The sequence below is a fragment of the Cibotium barometz genome, chromosome 42 (genome assembly GCF_041138505.1).
Source record: "Cibotium barometz isolate CiBa-2024 chromosome 42, ASM4113850v1, whole genome shotgun sequence".
Taxonomy (NCBI): domain Eukaryota; kingdom Viridiplantae; phylum Streptophyta; class Polypodiopsida; order Cyatheales; family Cibotiaceae; genus Cibotium; species Cibotium barometz.
In genome coordinates this window covers 23,410,649-23,426,192 of record NC_141087.1, presented here as the reverse complement: position 1 = coordinate 23,426,192, position 15,544 = coordinate 23,410,649, and the positions used below count along the sequence as shown (strand labels likewise).

Sequence of the window (15,544 nt, the reverse complement as noted above, 5' to 3'; positions counted from 1 at the left end):
TGAGAGACAATACATTCTCACTTGCTATTTCACATAGAGAGCAAGGAGTGCAGGAGGGGATGCATGAGAGGCATGTAGTAGAGGGATGAGTGGGGAGCTCTGGAGTCTTTTGGGTTGCAAAGATATATCTTTGCCAAGGACCAAGGTCATTATTTAATGATCGTGTGACAAATATATTTGCTAAGATCTTTAATTAATGGCCTTGTTGGCCATTAATTAGAGATATTTGATAAGGGGTTGGCCACTAATTAAAGATATTTGCTAAGGTCTTTAATTATTGGCTGCGTTGGCACCCATTAGTTAGTTAATGCACCTTCAACAATTGAGTGAATATCCAACAAGGGGTGTGTATTTATCTTGATCAATTGTGTAATAATGAGTCTCAGGTCTTTAATACCAATTAATTAATGCACCTTCAGCAATTGAGTGAATATATATATATATATATATATATATATATATTATCCTATCTAAGAAAAAATGTTTTTTTCAACTCTTCAAATTAAAGGTAATACTTAGGCATAGCCGGGATTTAGACGTGATTTACAACTAAAATGTAAAATTTCAACCCTTAAAATCTTCTGTGTGGATATATAAATATAAATATAAATATATATTTATATCTACATATAAATATAAATATCAATTTCACCTCTCAAATGAACCCATCTCCTCATAGCCATAGCTCACACCTGCATGACGGCAGTCTGCGCCTACTACTACACAGTGCACAGTGCACACTACACAGTACACCGTCCATCACGCCCACCTCTCTTCTGCTTTTCTTCCAAAGTTACACTTCTTTTTCTCTTGCTCGACCTGTCTGTGCTGTCTGTAGTCGCAATTGAGGGGAATCTTCTGAGCTTTCATGGTGTTTCTGTGTTGCTGCTGGCAAGTCGGCCTCACCTGCATTTTCTTTCAAAGCAAATCGAAGGTCAACACGAAAGCTCCTCCTCGCATCGATCGAATCGACAAATGCTGAAGGAGCAGCGCTTCCGATCTGCAGCGCATTAACTGCCACTACGCTTTTGAAGTTTGCACAACAGCAAACCTTTCGCTCTTTAGGGTTCTGGATGCCCGCCTGCCCTTATCAAGCTTGGTAGGGGTTCGGAAGCTCATACAACAACAGAAAACCATAGCTCGTTAGGGTTTGGGAGCCTGCGGAATAGCAACTAACCTTCTCTGAGAATCGCAGCAAGCCCTACTATCTCATTAGGGTTTCGTAGCATGCATACCTTGTTAGAGTTTTGAAGCCTGTGGTACCCTAGCTCTGGACGTATAGGGTTTGGAAACTCACAGAACAACAACAGCCAAACCGTGACCATTAGGATTTGCAAGTTTGCAGGACAGCGGTTCGATCAATCCCCCTTGTCTTCGGACATGGAGCTAGCTGTTACTCCTATCTTTGCCACGTGACGCCATTTGCTGTCAGGCCTTAACGGAATGCATTGAGAACCTCTGAGATGTCAGGTCAATCATAAGACAGGTTATTCTGCGTAGCTCTTGGCTTTGCCTTTTGAATCTTTGCGAGTTCCCTCTCTTACCTTCATGTCAATGTACATCTGTGTGTTCATGCCCTTACAGCAAACCCTAGCTCTTACACAGAAAACAAACGTCTTTGTGCTGCCACTCCACACATGCATATAGATAGATACCTGCCCTACCTGTAGATCAAAAGAATGAAGCTGGATTGATCCAGTTAGTCTTGTTGCCTTCCTGTTAGAAATCTTCTCTGCTTCTTTGAGGTGCTAGAAACATATGCCTGATCTGATCTGGACAGATCCAGTTAGTCTTGCTGCCTTCCTGTGAGAAATATTCTCTGTTCCTTTGAGGTGCTAGAAACATACGCCTGATCTGATTAACGTCAACCAGATTGTAGCACACATGATCTTGCTCACTCATTGTCTTCTTTGTGTGTTTATGCAGCATCTTGTTTTACCCCATGGATGAGACATCACCCCCATACGTCCAGAACGAAGTGTTGTTGGTCGCAAAGATTGTAGATTTCTCTCAAAAAAACATGGAAGTTGAGGTTCTGAGCGCTCAAATTGGGGGACATTGCTCTGATGGGTTTGATAGCACACTGGCAGAGGACGATTTGCTTGCAGATGCTGACATTAAAGAGGTAGACTGCCATAGTGTCATAGAAGCCAGCAAGAAGGAAGAGGTCGAGTGTGACTCATCAGTGAAGGTCGAACACGAGCCATGTAAACCTGCTGGCGAGCCTCTCAAGGAAAAGAAGCACAAGGACAGTGGAACTCTGTGCATTCTACACACCAAGGGACCTGATATGAAGGTAATAGGTGCAATCAATAATTTGATAGTGCTATTACACTGCATATGACAGTTGTGCTGAAACATTTCAGGTCTAAGCTATGGAACTTTCTTAATTAAGTTTAACATTTATGAATTTTAAATAAAGTCTTACATGCAGAACAGTTGGGGGTTTTCTATAGACTACGGTGGAAGTTTGTCAAGTGCAGATTGCTGCATTGCAACAGTTTTTCTGTTTTTGGCTGCGTAAATAAAACAGTAATCCGTGTTGCTGTGATGTAAGGCTTGGTCTATCCTTAAGATGACTCTGTGTGTGTGTGAGAGAGAGAGAGAGAGAGATGTTATTAACGTCTATGAAAGTCATGACAGGTCTGTGAGACCAAAAAGCTGTTACATGTGATCCATGAGTAAATTGGATGTCAAGACAACATCAAAAAAGTAAAAGACTACCTGCCGAAAGGATAGACAGGGTCAATGTACTACATAGACCTGTATGTACAGTAAAGTAGGCAGCAGAACCACTCGTGTCCGGGCTCATGATGTGTGTGTGTGTGTGTGAGAGAGAGAGAGAGAGAGAGAGAGAGAGAGAGAGTATATGAGACCAAAATGATGTATACATAGCGTCCATGAAATCTCGTCATGGATGAAAAAAGAAAAAGCAACAGTCAACTGAAACTGAAAATTGAAAGTTAAGATCTCAAGACTTTCAAGATGAAACTCCGACTATGCCAAGTATATGTGTGTTTGTCCTTGAGTCGATCCTTTTGTAGTAGCAACTTTATTGAACACACACAAATGATGAGACCAAAATGATGTATACGTAGTATATATCTATATCTAGATATATACATATACATACATACATGCATATGTGTGTGTGAGTGTGTATATATATATATATATATATATATATATATGTATATGTATATATATGTATATGTATATACATGTATATGTATACATACATATATATGTATGTATGTAATATTTATGTATACATATTACATACATACGTACATATATATGTATGTAATATATATACATATGTAACATAGATATATATATATGTATGTATGTCATACAGACATATGTATGATATATATATATGTATATATATGTATGTATATGTATATATATCTATATATACATACATATATCTACATATATATACATATACATACATATATATACATATACATATACATACATATATATACATATATATACATATACATACATATATATACATATACATATACATACATATATATACATATATACATACATATATATATATATGTATGTATATGTATATATATCTATATATACATACATATATCTACATATATATACATATACATACATATATATACATATACATATACATACATATATATACATATATATATACATATACATACATATATATACATATACATACATATATATACATATACATATACATACATATATATACATATATATATATATATATATATGTATATGTATATATATACATATGTATGTATATGTATATATATACATACATATATCTATATATACATACATATATATACATATATATATATATATATATGTATATATATGTATGTATATGTATATGTATATATATGTATGTATATGTATATATATGTATGTATATGTATGTATATATAGATATATATACATATACATACATATATATATGTATATATATGTATGTATATGTATATGTATATATATGTATGTATAAGTATATATATGTAGATATATGTATGTATATATAGATATATGTATGTATATGTATATATATGTATGTATATGTATACATATATATATATATATATATGTATATATATGTATGTATATGTATATGTATATATATGTATGTATATGTATATATATGTAGATATATGTATGTATATATAGATATATATACATATACATACATATATATATGTATATATATGTATGTATATGTATATGTATATATATGTATGTATAAGATAGATATATATACATATACATACATATACATATACATACATATATATACATACATACATACATACATACATACATACATACATACATACATATATATATATATATATATATATATATATATATATATATGTGTATGTATATATGTAATTTTTCAAAACCTGTGGTTTTTCTAGCGATGGACGAAACCTCTTGAAAAAAAACCTTCGAAACCTCGAAACCTTAAAATGTTTCTAGGGAGAGGTGAATAAAAACAATCAATCAATCTTGTGTGCCAGGCAAAGGCAAATCCAGGATATCCGTCATGGGTGATACAAGTATTAGAATATTGTGCATCTCAATGTATTGGATTGTGCCTATTTATTGGGGTTTTACATATTTTTTACATGTTTATGGGTCGTGGAGTAGTCAGTCAGCTCTCTAAAGGGTTGCCTCTTTATCACTTGCTGTATCCAATCCTACACATTGTAATGCTCTCTTGTTGACTATTGCTCTCATGCTATAATAAAGGTGATCTTGTCAACAAGTGCTCTCTCTCCTTTTCTCTCTCTCTCTCTTTCCTTGTCTATGCTTCCGCTTGTGCGTCAGAATGCATAGCGGAAATGAAGACAAATGCTGTAGAGAGCAATACACAAATGAAAGAGAGAGAAGCTTGTGTAACTCTGCTATATACACCAATAAATCCCGGAATAATACAAGATGGAGTGTGTGGGCAAGGGGCCATTTTATATGGCCCCTGGCTGCTAGTCGGCCAGCCCAGAATCAGCTGCCAGCAGCCCATGACCAGAAAATGTCCAGTCGCTCAAAAAAGAAGCAGTTGGCCAGCACTGAAAAAGAGAGGAGGTGCTCCTTCCTTGTGTAACCCTTGCAAGGCAACAAGGTGCAAGTCCAAGTGGTTGGTGGTGTAGTGGTTGCTGTTTTTCACAATCATGACAGTTTTTGGAGGTGGTTTATTCACGTGCGGTGCAATCCGACAAGCGGCCCCGACAACTTCACTTCTTCCTCGGCTTCCCCTCCCTATGGTTAAGTGTTTCCAGTGCGCTTTGGTGGATTGTTTTGCTGCTGCCCAGCCTCTTTCTCTCTCAGATTTGAGAGGGCCTCGTGCTTCGCTCCGTTTGAAAGTGCTCGAGAGGAGTCTTGGAGTGTTGAGATTTGTTTTTGGCATACTTTGTTGCTGTGGATATGCCCCCCCGTACGAATAAGGAGGACAAGTTGGACGGAATCAACTATGCCCATTGGAAGCTGAATATGCAGATCTGGTTTATCTATAAGGGTTTGTGGGAGATAGTTTAATGCAGTGAGAAGAACTAGTGTCCTTAGAACTCGAGGTATTAGACCCAGGTTTAGGAGGATTAATTCCTTGTAGAATTACAAGATTGTGAGGATTGTGATTTGAAGGCGCACTTAGTGCTTGTGTGGACCATTTTGAAGAAGGTCTCATTGGCTGTGCAAACTCTTGTCAGTGCATATCATGTTTGATCTAAATTAGAGAATCTCTATGCTCGAGATTCATTGATGCGGGCAATACTTTGCAAGGAGCCAGGGTAACTCTACACTTTAGTATTTTCTACTGGTCATTCTGTGCGGTCCTTCCCTATGAAGGCCAAGGTTATCCATGACCAGTTTCTGGCAATGGGTGTTTCTTGGTTCTTTGCTCAGGTGGCTACACTTATCCTCATCAAGCTTCCCCCGAAGTATGATGTGGTTCTCAGGTTTTGAGGTGCTTGGTCACAACTAGTCAACTGGATTTTGATAACCTTCGCTCCCTTTTCTTGGAAGAAGCTTGTTTCTTAGGGTAAGATCAAGGTGTCTCTTAATAGTTCAAATCAAGCACTTACTTTAGTATAGAAGAAAGGTCAGAGTTAGTGCTTCTCGTGTGGGAAGAGAGGACAAGTATAAGGACTGCATGTACAAGAAGAAGGACAAGACTAGAGGCAAGTCTTGAGCTCAGAAGAAGGGCAAAGACACCACACAAGATAGTGATCCAAATACTTCTAGTGACTCATCTAGGGCTCCAGGGTGCTTCTAGATCGGGAGGACCAGGATGTTCTTCTCGAGTATATAGATAGTATCCCCCATGTGCTTCCAGCCGGATTGTAAGTAGCTACATATTTTGGTGCATGGAAATCGTGAGTCGGAGTTCCAAGCATTACAAATTTGGCAAGACAAGGTCAGCTTTGGTGTAGTAGAGACTATGGATAGAATCGCTTCCAAGTGGTAGATCACATGTCCACCATGTTCATATTGATTAGTTTGAGGTTTCGGGACGTGATGTGTTCACAATCCATTGTTGGGAAATAATGGGCGCAGTGTGTCCGGTTGCTCATCATTCTATACTTGGAGTTCATTGCACATTGGTGTGGGAATTCGAAGCCAAGCAGATTTCTTTGCTATTCATGGTGGCATTGTGTTTCGAGGAAACATGTTGGCAAGTTCTCTCTCTGAGGTGATTTAGGTATCTGCACTACTGGTGTCAGAATATTGTGCTTCTTAGTGTACTGGGAGTGTATTTATTGGGGTTCTATATATTTTTCACGTGTTTATGGGTCGTGGAGCAATCGGCCAACTCCCTTGCCGCCCCATATAAAGGGTCTCTTCGTCATCGCTTGTTGTATCCAATCCCTGCACATTGTAATGGTCTCTTGTTATTGCCAATGTAAAAGTCTCCTGCTATAATAAAGGTGATCTTTTCAACAAGTGCTCTCTCTTTTTCTCTCTCTCTCTCTCTCTTTCCTTGTCTATGCTTCTGCCTATGCATACTCCAACAACAATAAGGTTAGAGATGTCGATAGTTTTCTATGAGGATGAGGGCGAGTCATTATCTCTTGAATTTGGGGCTGATGAGTTAGGGGTAGCCGAGGTCCAATGAGACGAGGGCGTCTATCTTTCTAGAATGTGTGTGTCCAATTTGATGCGACTCTGATGGGTCTGTTGCGAGGGGGCGCTATGGTATAGGCTCCTTTACCATTGTGGTGGGCTTTGGTGCCTCCCTATCCAACTGGTGATGGTAAGCTGAGAGGAGTGTTGGGCGTGAGGATCTTTGTGTAGTGACTTTGTAGCGGCTGAGCTCTAGTAGAAAGATTTCAAGGCACCTCTGATCTGGGTACTCCATGATTCGGGATAAGGGTCCAAAGTCCTCTTTGAATAGACAGTGAAATCTTCCTTTGATCGCATTGTAGACTGGGCACCGGTAAACATAGTGCTCCTCCAACTCAACCCCCGTCTAACAGAGTCTACGTGTCCTGTCCTCTCTGGGTATCCGCTTAGCTCAGCTAGTCCCTATCCTCAGTCTATGGAATGATACCCTAAGCTGGCCAATGGCTATCCTCTTAGCATGCGACATGAAGACATCGAGATAACTTGGTCTTTGTATGAAGCTATCTGTTGTGAATCTTCGGAAATGATCTTTGTAGTAGTGCCCACCGGTGTGATCCATGTGTTATGTGCGTATAATCTAATTAGATCATATCGTTTCACCCGGTTCCCGACCTCATATATAGGGAATTTGGATCATTCTGAAATGGAGGGAGTCGGTCCATTTGTAGTCCATGTGCCTAAAACAGGGACTACACCGGTGTGATCCATGTGGTATTGGTGCATAGTCTCATTAGATAGTATCGTATCACCACCAAACAGTCACTTATATATCGAGGAGGGTGACGGCACTTGGACTCCCCCCACTTGTACTAGCGTTATCACAGCAAAGAGCAGCCAGAGGAGAGCATGACACATGAGGACGGGAACCGAGTCAAACAGAGGCTGAAACGGCTTGAAACTCCACGTGAAACGGCCTGTTTTTTCTCGAAACGGAGTTGCGCTCATTTTTATATAACGTATGGAAAAGGCCTGTTTTTATTAAAAGTTTTTAAAAAAAAACGTGTGTGTTTAAAAAACGTAACACAAACACACACGTTTTTTAGAAAAACGTTACGTTTTTCAATAGAAAACGTTTTTTTAAAGAACTTTTGGAAAAACTTTTTAAAATAAAGCGTAACACAAAAGTTCAATATAAAACGTACCCTAAATTTAACAAGGAATCAACTTGAGCATGAGGTCTCCTTTCTTTTTTTACTCAGTTTGTAATTATTAGTTTTTGTTCAATAATTTAACCAACCTAGTCTACATGCCGTTTCCTAGCCGTTTCCGTTTCATATACATTTGCTGGTTCACGTTTCTAAGGGTGGTGACTATGGACTAGGGTGTCAAAAAGAACACTACCTCTCCTATAGGGCTAGAGCTCCTTATCCTATAGTGAGTCCTCCTCTGCCGTGTATCTCATAGAGGAGCGTGGACTAGTGAAGGTAGCTCCGAGATGGACACAGAAGTGCACCTTGCTGCCCATGTATAGGTAGGAGGTGTGGAATACCACAACTTTGGTTTTTTGAAGGTTGACCAAGAGTGCCCTCCGTGTGCAAAAATCCTGTAAAGCATCCATTTGCTTCTATAGTCCCTCCTTAGAATACAATATCATCTCATGTATGTATAGTCCAAAGAGGGTCGGAGATAGTGGGCATGCTTGTTTCACTCTGATGGTGATAGAGACCTCTTTAGAGAGTCCTCTTTGGGCATCTCACCGACCCAATAATTGACTTGTATAAGACAACGATAGCCTAGATAATGTCAGACGGGACCTCGAGATGTTGTAAACACCGTAGGAGAGGGACCTAAAGCATTGTATCAAATGCTTTTCAGAAGTCCACAAAGCAACAGTATAGTCGGCGACCATTTAGCCTGAAGCGTGAATATGTGATCCAGTGTGGAGAAGGTTCTCTTGAATCTTGCTTGCCCTGGTGGCCTTTATCCCTCTCTCTGAGTGTGTTGAGCTTAGACTCAAGTATAGATCCATAGAGCTTGGCCAAGATATGGCCGATCATGATGGTTATGTATTAAGATCCATGGGGTCTCCTGCCTTCTTATGGATAGGCGCAATAGTATGCGATGGCCAAGTGGGGGGGAAACCCTCTTAGAGGATCCTATTAAACATATGGGCTACGAGGGGTGCCAGGGTGTCGTTGCATTAGAGGTGTGCTTAATCATAAGTGCTAGATGTGTGGGTTTGTGTTGGGGGTGGGCAAACGTCGTTCCCTGATCCTACGACAAGCCTTGTGAGAATTCTTGCTTAGGAAGAGTTGGTATAAGTCCTTGTGTTGTTATGACAATGTGCTCGTTTCTTGTGATGAGTAAGGTACCAATTAATCCGTTCAGCGTCACGTTGGTAGCTAACTCACGCAAAAGATGTGCACGTGCGATATGGCATTCATTGCCATACCAACAATTGAGGCATAGTACTTGTGCGGGGTTTGGCGGTCGACAAGTGGGAGTGTGGAAAATTGTTGATGGCGGATGTGTGGTTAGGGTGGTGAGAGGTGCAGATGGTGAGATGACATGAGAGCTGATTTGCATAGATAAGATCACAATCATGGGTGAAGTGTGAGATGGGCGGTGCTTGCGGTGGGGTAGGTGGCGTGCAGATGAGGGAGAATGTGATCGGCACCAAGAAGGCATGGTGGGATGGTAAAGTCAGGTATCAGCGAGGCTAGTTCCGGGGCGATCCCATAAGATAATCAAATGTGCTGGAGCCCCCCTTATATGGAAAGCCTTGTAAGTCCTCCTGATGCAGGCCACCGTGCCATCCCACATAGATAGCAAGGCTATGGCGTGATCCAAGTTGTAGGAGGCATCTCCCATAGAAAGTGATGTCTCCATTGTCCTGTGTGTGATCCTTGTAGGCCCGTGCCATCTTGGTCTATCACTTGCAACCTTATAGGGTCCTCAAAATCATACATTTGTACCTGCTCACACTTGGTCCTAGCATTGAAGTTCCCAAGTAAGAGGACCTCGCCTCGTCCCAAGAAGTCAGTGATGGCTTGAGAGAGTTTTGTGTATGGAGACTCCCTTTGGTCATGTGGGGCATATTGTGAAGAATCTGGGGTGAAATAGCATACCGCCACATAGATGCATCTTGAGGCTTTAATCCGTAACCGAACTGACATGTAGTGGGCGTCGTCATCCTTCCTAACTATGCTAACCATGGGCTGTCAGTCAGACTGCCATCCTCTGATGTGTGGTCCCGTAGGCTCTGAGTCCCTATTTGGGATGTTTGTCTTTGATGATGACCTTGCCACCTCTATGAACTGCTCACTTCCCCGCCTTACGGCCGTCAAGCACCTGCGGCATGCTGATTTTCCTATCCTCCACCTGTGTGGGAGTGAGGTCATCACCAAGATAAATTTTATCACCGCTCTATGATCTAAGAATGCTTGCCGTCTGGTGGTGTCCATGAATTTGAGGAGTAGTGGGCGGGCAAGTGTGGTGTCCATATGTGCTCTTCATGCATCCATATATGGTATGCCTTCTATGCCCATTTTCTGACATAGTATCGTGGAGTCTGCCTTGGCAGACTCCCCTTCTTGCAGTCTATCTGTGTGTACTTGAGTTTGTGTTTCATAAGGATTGTGTATTCTAAGCAGAGCCCTGGAAGGCGAGCATTCCACTTTAGAGCCTCAGAGGTGTAAAGTCTGATAGTGCCTGCCCGCCCCCCCACACCCCCCCCCCCCCCCCACGCACACACACAACCATGCGGATGTACCTAACTTGACACATGTTGAAGATGCAGTTTACTAGCTTTCACTCATTGACAATTTCTACTCGTGAGAGGTATTTTTCTCAATCAGCTATTCTGAAATGTATAAGGAAGCTAGCTCCTGTCATTGTGCTGTAAGGGGTTGGACGGCCTTTGCTGGAGGGTCCAGGGCCCTTGACTAATTCAATGTTTGTTCTTCATGTTTAAACTTATGGTAAAACTTAGGCATGGAACCTTGCATTAAGTGATTTTGTTTGTTGTTCATGTATAAAATTATGGTAAAACTTAGGCATGGGACCTTGTAGTATGTGATTTTGCGTGAGGGTGTGCACTCAATTCTCACATTCACTGATTCACTGATGTTTGTTATCTCTTCATGCTGCAGGGGCAAACAAAGAAAGATAAAAAACCGGATACTAAAGCACGGAATTCTGATTCAGTACTTGTAAAGAAAAGTGGGTTTTCTGGCACCCAAGTTGCCAATGCCAGGCTTTCTACAACGTCTTCTCTTTCTAGACCTTTCTTGGAATCAAGTGGTGGAGCTGAAGCACACAATTACTCTCTTGTCAAAGCGAATCCAGCAGAAAACGGAAATGCAGAGGGAATTACTTTGTCAGACCATGCAATTCGCAGGTCTCTTATTAGCAATAGCATCTTGCACTCCAACTTCACTGTTCCTAAGCCCTTTGCTCTTGCTACTGATAAAAGGGCATCCATTGGAGGGCGACCAATTGTTGGGGAAGCATCTGTACAGTCCCGTCAGTCTCATCGCTTGAATGGCAATGATGGGAACTCAACTGTCAAGGATGTTCAGGTGGTTTTTATCACCCTGTTTTGTGTGCCAATTTTGTATTTAGCTGTTTTGCTCTGCTTGGCTACTGTAATGTATGTTTGACTCTTGCTAGAAATCTTTCGAAGCTGTCACATGTGGGATTGCAACAGGTCTCCAAAAAGATGGGGCCGAGGTGTATCAAGTCCTTACGTGAAGAGAGCAAAAAGTGAGCTTCTGTTTAACTGTGTCATGCATTTTGGATCGTATTGGTTTTTTGAAACGTACAGATTGTGGTTTCTGCCATTGTCTTTAGCCTTAAAGGTTGAAACTCTCCGTGGCCTTTTTAGCAAGGACTATTAGCTAGTTGAATAATATTTATGTGAGTTGGTTATTGGTGTGTTTGGTGGGTACCCATTTTTTGTGTGTATATCAAGACGCGATCTTGAATATCTTGTCCTTGTCATTGCATTGGTTTCAATTGTCTTTACGTTGTGCTTTTCTAGGCCTGTGGAGGATTCTAGTGTTGATAGCAAGGTACCAGGAGAGCCGAAAATTGATGATAATGATGATGTGCAGTCAACATCGTCAGTGTATCCTTTGAGAGATTGGTTGTGGCCCTTGCAGCCATGCTTTTGTCCCTAGAAAGTATTTGACATGGATGGTCTTGCTCGATTTCTCTTGCAGCACAGACCATGTAGTTGGTCAATTTTATGATAGCTTAACACTTCTCAGGGCATCTAGGGCTACGAGGGCAAAGGGTGCCTCCATTTCAAATGCCAGCAGTTTTAGCTTTAAGTGTGATGAACGTGCCGAGAAGCGCAAACAGGTAGGCTCCTTTTCTTCAAGAATCTGTTTTTGTTGGATCTTTGAGCCTGTCTTCACTGAACTTTGAAAGCTAATAGTACTTGAGATTCTCACTCTCAACATGGTCTTTGGCTGAAAAAGCATGTAACCCAGGATAATGTTTAGGTTATCAAGCTGACTTTATCTTCTGCCTGTGATAGTTCTACACAAAGCTGGAGGAAATGCACAATGCTCAGGAAGAGGAGAAGAATCAAATTCAAGCAAAGACAAAGGTATCTTGAAACTTTGCTCGGCTTGCAATAAAGGGCTCTTTTTTTTTTTTTTTGCCTACTGATCTTGTGTATGATAAGGTTTGAAGTGATATGCTTTTTCACTATACCTGTGTTCGAGATGTTTTACAGGAAGAGATGGAAGCACAGATCAAACAGCTAAGAAGAAGTTTGACCTTCAAGGCCACACCCATGCCTGCATTCTACCGTGAAGGGGCACCTCCGAAAGCAGAGCTGAAAAAAGTGAGTTGTGTTCTTGGAGGCGGGCATATTGGCAGGCTTTTTTTTGAGTTGTGTGTAGTCCATTCTGATCTGCACTGTATTTTCTGATTTTGCATATTCAAGCGCAAGGTTTAAGAGGTTTTACACACAAGAAATGCACCAGAAATGGGAATCTCTCTCTCTCTCTCTCTCTCTCTCTCTCTCCCCCTGATCTCCCCTATCCAACACCCGCATGTTTGATGGGCAGGGGCAAATGTCTGTGAAGACAATTTCTGTCTGTTTGAATAACTCAAGCAATTGCTGCCCATGAACCCACCCAACCTGCTTGTTTATATAATTTAATACAAGCGGAGTGATATTTGGCGTGTTCCAGATCCCTACCACTCGGGCCAAGTCACCAAAGCTAGGTAGACGGAGTAGTTCTGTCGGTTCATACTCTGAAGGCTTGAATGGGAGGGTGCTAAGTTCAGCAGATGAAAATGCTGAGGCGGCCTCCAGCAAAAACAACATAGAGAATCGAAAGAAAGCGATAAGATCTTTATCCAGATCAACATCTGACAAGTTGCTGAAGACAAAGTCCTCTGGAGGTCATCAAACAGAAAATGGTGCAAAAGCAGCTGATGTAGCTACAATACATGTCAACGAGTCTGTAGACATCAGAGTGAGAGAGACCCCTGAAGAAATGATCTCAGCACCTGTACATCCTACTGATGAAGATGGTGTTGTCGAACAAACCCATGAAAGTGTGAAGGAGCGTTCGAACCAGAGTGCTGTGGAGGGGGAGCATGTTACTCTTGCTCAAATGGCTGCTGCCTTGGAGACCGACTCTGATGTGTCTGCAGATGGTGCCATTAAGGTTGCAGCAGCTAAGGAGGAGATTCTAAACAGCTGCAAAACGTCTGAGAAGAGTGACTCTAGCAGGCTTAAATCTGGGCTTGTTAATGGAACCAACCCAAGGAATGGAAGTTCTCTTCAACTAGCAGCAAATGAGGAGAATCGTGATACCAAGACAGACAAGACTGTGAAAAGAGAACGGCTTAAGGCTTCAACACCATCATTTCGGCTTAAGAAGGGAAATTTGCCTTATCAAATATCGAAACACAGCATGAAGGGTGATCAGGACATACCACCAGTTGTTGCAGACGTACCAGTATATTTGTAATTTCCAAAGGAGGCAAATCTTGATATCTATTGGAGGCAAGCATTTTCTTACCGAGGAAGGGCAGTTGCTCAGCATATCTTAGAAGCCTTCACAGTGATCTGTTGTGGTTTTAGATAAGCTACCTCTGCACAAGGGTTTGACATGACATTGCTGGTTGTGGATTCCTTAGAAGATGCAGTCAAAGTAAAGTTATACGGTGTTTGCATGGTCCAATCATAAAATAGATCATCTGTTGAACATCGTGAATCCATAAGACCTGTTGCTGCTTCGACAGGTTTGGTTCATAGCTTGGGTTAGGCTTGTGTTCTTTGATGTGAAATAATTTCTCGTCAAAAGTAAAGAGCGTGAATTTACGTGGATCACCCTGGAAGTAGCTTCCAAGGAGGGATTCTGTCACGGTGTACAGAGGAAGGAAGGGCTTTCATTTTGGTGCTTGGGCTTCTAAGAGTTGTGATGCTCTTCTCTGGAGTAATCATATTGTTCTTTTGTCCAGTAGGATTCAATTGTGAGTTTAATCTTCTTTAATTCTTGTATTGTCTATCTTGCAGCTGATCAATTTATTGACTGCTGACTGTTAGCAACGTATGAGTGCAATTAGTTGAGTGACTAAACCTTACTTGCCCTTTGAGTATCATGAAGGTGGATGTTGTTGGAACTCTCTTTTTGTTAATGCACGAGTATTGGCTAGCTCTAGTTTTGAAGGTATCCTTTATAAGCAGAGGCTCTGGTTTAGTATCCGGCATGTTTGATCAAACTTAGTTTGGACATTGGCTGCTAGACTCGTGTTCAGGAAATTAATTTTACTGAGCCTACCCTTACATCAATCTTTTTATCAGGAGTTGAGTTGAAGAAGAAATTGTAATTTTGAGCAAGATTTTTCTTTATACTGAAATCTAAATATAACTAAGTCTCGAAATCTTTTAGGAGGTGTTTTTCTAAATTTCAGAAGGGAAACAAGTTCCAGGTTAAGGCGAACCTCTCTTTTCCTGAACGCTGTGCTAGAGGCTAGATGGTTTGAGATGTCTTGGCTACATGTAAGTACAACATGATAATAATATATATGGCTCCAGTGAAGACCATTCCGGAAGATTTGGACTTGCTGTAGCGCGAGAGATCTACTAATTAAGATTAGAAAGGTTAGACAAGTGGAGTGGAGGGGTTCATGGTGGATCTGAACAAAGTGAGCTCACTAAAAAGGTGTCCTTTTTGGATGCCCAAATCTCTTGGTCTTTATATTTTTTTGGATATCCCTCCCTCCTTCCAAGGTAGCTAGGACAAGTTTCGAACCCTTCCTAAATGACCCATCCCTTACCATGGCCTGCTGAATGCGACATGGACAACTCAAGGTCAAAAGTGCCTCAAGATTTGACTGTTTTATCCATGTCCTTTATTTTCAGTGTTGAAAATGTCTCTCCTACCATGCTATGTTCACCAAACCTTTTTTCTCTTGTGTA

The 15,544-nt window shown here is 40.9% G+C and overlaps 1 protein-coding gene across 4 annotated transcripts; it reads left to right on the top strand.

Moving 5' to 3' along the window:
* Positions 1-658: 658 nt before the first annotated feature.
* LOC147614281 (uncharacterized) lies at positions 659-14,576 on the top strand. Of its 4 annotated transcripts, XM_086780858.1 has the most exons (10): positions 1,172-1,250; positions 1,790-1,832; positions 1,927-2,296; positions 11,247-11,675; positions 11,804-11,859; positions 12,137-12,223; positions 12,366-12,459; positions 12,638-12,709; positions 12,839-12,949; positions 13,302-14,576. In XM_086780858.1, the coding sequence occupies exons 3-10, from the start codon at positions 1,943-1,945 to the stop codon at positions 14,088-14,090; spliced, it is 1,992 nt and encodes a 663-aa protein (XP_086636984.1). In that variant the 5' UTR covers positions 1,172-1,250; positions 1,790-1,832; positions 1,927-1,942; the 3' UTR covers positions 14,091-14,576. The 4 variants fall into 4 exon arrangements, with proteins under 4 accessions (XP_086636983.1, XP_086636981.1, XP_086636982.1 ...); XM_086780857.1 differs by lacking the exon at positions 1,790-1,832 and having other exon boundaries at positions 659-1,486; XM_086780855.1 differs by lacking the exons at positions 1,172-1,250; positions 1,790-1,832 and adding an exon at positions 668-1,099.
* The last annotated feature ends 968 nt before the right edge of the window (positions 14,577-15,544 follow it).